The 4105-nt window shown below is 47.4% G+C and overlaps 1 protein-coding gene across 1 annotated transcript; it reads right to left on the bottom strand.

The window, feature by feature from the left end:
* Positions 1-2143: 2143 nt before the first annotated feature.
* On the bottom strand, positions 2144-2902 carry LOC112261884 (oligodendrocyte transcription factor 3-like). The gene has a single exon (XM_024437511.1). It carries the CDS (start codon positions 2900-2902, stop codon positions 2144-2146), a length of 759 nt encoding a protein of 252 aa, XP_024293279.1.
* Positions 2903-4105: the final 1203 nt, after the last annotated feature.

Raw genomic sequence — 4105 nt, forward strand, 5'->3', positions numbered from 1 at the left:
TTGCCCTAAACGTGGTAGCATATTCACAGCATATGCTCCCAACATACTGTATACACTTCAGACAGCACATAACAGGTCAGCATATGGTAAAAGCACTATGATGACAACAGTGGCTGGTCATAATGGCCCAGAAAGGCACTGTTAGTATTGTATGATTTAAGATGCATATCAATTGCACACCACACAGACACACACCCTCACACACTCCCACACCCTCTCCATCCTGCTGCTGCTGCTCCGTGGGTTAACACCATCTGCTAACGATCAGGAAACACCAGCTTTGCACAAGTCAATGTCCCTAATTATCCACCTAAAGGAGGGAGGACACCAAAGGGAGGCTGACCCCACTAATCCCCACAATGTGTTCTACTTCCCATTCCCACCTGTGCCCAAATAAAGGGGGGCCTAGTGGGAGGACCCAGGATCCAAGTGTCAGGGGACCAGGGACCAGGTGATGCCAGAGCGCCTGTCCCCACCACAGAAGGCCCCTCCCCGGGCTAGGCTGGCAGCTGCCTCCCCCCACTGGGACGTCCCACAGCTGACAGTCCCAGAGTACTGACAGGGGTTCTTTACAGTGTCAATAGCCCCATAAATTAGAGCTAACCGCCTTTGTGGCGGGCGATGTGTCAGGCCTTTTGGCCCAACAGCGCTTGTTACCATGATGAAATGTAGATTGAATGGAGGGGGCCTGTGTCCCAGGCACGAGAGCTTGGCCTCCCCCGGTCTTTGTGTCCCGTGCATGGCTATTGTCCAGCTCTATTCAGAGCTCTCATGGAGAAGGGGGTTGAAGGGGGACTGAGGAGTTACATCTCTTTATTTCTCCCCTGATCTCGACCTCATCCGTCAGCCATGGGAGGATAAGCATGTATTTTACACGCTTGATTTGTTGCTAAGTGAGGGTGAGCCATTGTTGTGGGTTTGAGTAAATACACGTCTGTGTCATCCATCCCACATATGTCATTGTGCTGAAGTGTTTGGTATAGTTAGTCAATCATTGACTATAAAGTTTTAAAATATCATTGATTTCATGAAAATAGATATTTTTTTGATCTTTTAAAAACTGAAAAACAAAAACTTTGATATCCTCTGTTTTGATCTGTTGGTTTTCAAACACTTGAAATTGCAATGGTGCCATATGAGACTTGGTGTGTATTCTTACGTTGAAACATCCTAAGTAAAAACGGCACGTATTTACTCTTATTGTTCTGATGTGTCATAGGTATGAATACAGGGACAGTGACAAATCCTCTGGCCCATAGATGAGAGGGCCACAGCCCTGTCCCCTGCCTGTGCCAGACAAAAGTGACGCGCCGTCCTGGCGCCCGCACTGCCCTTTCATCTCCCACACCCTGTTGAGGTGAAGATGGATGATCCCAGAGCTCAGAGTGCCATATTCAGCCTCCCTCTGCAGCATTGCATTGTCTGGCCCTTCTCTCTCTCTTTAGCTCAGGGTAGACTTCTCCTCTCCCACCCCTCTCCTCCCCTACCCTGCTCAGCACCACTAACTACTGCACCTCCCTGTGCAGTGCACAGGGATGGTAAACTGACAGGGATATCGTTCTTTGTGTTTTACTGTTGTAGTGCTACGTAGCCTGTTTCAGAATGAGAAAGACAAAAGACATGCTGAAAAACACATGCAAATAAAATGGAAACAGATGTAAATAGATTTACAGCAATTTATGTCTCAAGCAAAACAGCAGAACATGTATTTTTTTAAAGGTTTAATTTAGGAAAATAAGACACCTGCAGAAGGACACAGCACTTTCCATCTTTGTCATTTGTTTCAGTAACACTGAATTTCCGATATTGAATAGCAATAGCAGATATTATCGCTGTTACATTCAAAAAAGAGCTTCAAGAACAATAGTATGAAATACAAAGCATAACCAAATTATCTGGCTTAAATTATCTAAGTGTTTCTGTGTGTGCATTTAAATGTTTTCAATATAATCAAGGAATGTAATTTAGAAAAATAGCAGCGGAATACTCAATAGAAGATATATACAAAATATGTACAGGTCCTGGGGGCTACCAATGTTTTTTACAGTTCAACCAACAATTTATCTCAGTCCTCAGTCCACTACTTAGTCCTGGGGTGGGCACTGGGCCTCAACTACAGAGCTCTGTCCTGGGTGTCACCTGCTCACTTGCCCATGGAAAAGCTATGCAGGGTGGATGCGGTGGTTGGTAGAGGCTGGCAGAGCGAGCAGGGACAGGGCATACCAGGAAAGTGCCTGTAGGAGCTGGCTAGGTGGAGAGGGTCTTTCAGCAGGCTCTGTACGGGTGCATGGTGGAAGCCCAGGTAGCTTGCAGAGGGTGGTGAGTGTGGGGCTGGAGCCGGGAGAGGCGAAGGGTGGTGGAGAGCCGAGGCCGTGCTACCCACCAGGGAGTGCAGGGACTGGGCCAGGGGGTGTAGGGGGAGGTGAGCTGTGGGGGCCGGAGGGTTGATCCGGCGGTGGCTAGTGCGACTCTGGGAACCACCACCTCCATACACGTCCCCCACCAGCTTCTTCATCTCCTCCAGGGAGCTGGACAGCATGAGGATGTAGTTACGGGCCAACATCAGGGTGGAGATCTTGGAGAGCTTGCGGACGGAGGGCCCCTGCGCATAGGGCATGACCTCCCTCAGGCCGTCCATGGCCTGGTTCAGGTCGTGCATCCTCTTCCTCTCCCTGCCGTTCACCTTCAGCCTCAGGTCCTGCACGTCACCCTCTTTGAGGGTCTTGCTCTTGCCTCCCCCAGCACAGCGGTCAGTCCTGCCCTGCCCAGCGGCCCTGGCTGCCCCCTCCTCCCGGCAGTAGGCTTGGAACATCTTGTTGGAGAAGAAGCTGCCCATGGAGTCATCCACCACCAGATCTGGAGATGAGGAGCGGCTGGAGTTGGAGCCAGCGTCAGAGTCCATCTCAACAGATTATGTTTAGAAAATAAATGTAAAATACAAAAGTGGAAAAAAACAACTAAAACCACAAAGCAACTGAGGTTAGAGCCAAAGATGTTTGTGAAAAGTTCTTGAAAACAAAAAACAAAAAGCTGGATCTTTCTTCACTCTCTGTTGTCTGAGTAGGAAAGCTCACAGTTCCCTGAGGGCCGATGCTCTCTCACTGTCACTTCTGTCAGAGTTCAGTAGATAGCTAGATACAGCAGGCGCAGGCTGTGTCTGGTTCTCGTCGGGGGTCTGTCCCCCTGCAGTCCTACAGGAGTGAATTTATACCCCCAACCCCAACAAAGGAACAATGAGGCGCATAATGAGACATTTAGACTCGCAGCCAATTGCAGAAGGGACACAATTTCACCCCTTGCAGCCCCACCCCGCCCTTACAGCCCCCACCTCCCTACGCCCACACCCACGTTTAACTCCCCTTCATCTCCTTACCTTCTTCTGATCAACTCATACACAGTAGCCCTTCCCTGCAATCAAGTGACCTAGTGGCCTCGTGGGTGGAATGTTATTCATATTTTTCATAATTTCATAATTAATTAACATAATTTTTTTAAAGACGCAGAAAATCCGGTGTTTCTATGTCAAACGGTTTTGTTGTATTTCAGTCTTCTGTGATGTATATAAAATGTCAAATTGGAATGCAACCTCAAAATGAAAGACTATAATAACCATGAGTGTGAGGTGTATACTATTGTTCCAAAGTAGATTTGTTTGACTACCAAGAAACACTCTGTGTGACCCTGATTTAGCCCATTGCAGTAAAGGTTTTTAACTAGAGCAAGCAAGTATTCACACGTACGTGTTAAGGCATACACAACACTGTGTTAACTTAACACAAGACATCTCACAGTCCATCAGACAACCCACACATTAGACTGACTCATAATGGTCCTCACATGTTCATGTGAAGATATAAAGGACACAGTTTGTCAGGGGTCTACATTTGCAAGTATGTGACGGCGTTAATGTAATGGTTATGGTGTGATAAACTATGTTTAAATGACTAATGATTATTCCCCCATTAGAGTCAGTGCCAGTGGGACACTGAAATATGTGTTGAATTCTGACATTCACCCAAGCAATGTGTAATGTAGTCAACATTAAAATGTATGTGCTGCCAGTGCTGGACATTGATCACAGTGATGGACATTGATCACAGTGCTG

This window comes from Oncorhynchus tshawytscha, linkage group LG11, assembly GCF_018296145.1.
Source record: "Oncorhynchus tshawytscha isolate Ot180627B linkage group LG11, Otsh_v2.0, whole genome shotgun sequence".
NCBI lineage: Eukaryota > Metazoa > Chordata > Actinopteri > Salmoniformes > Salmonidae > Oncorhynchus > Oncorhynchus tshawytscha.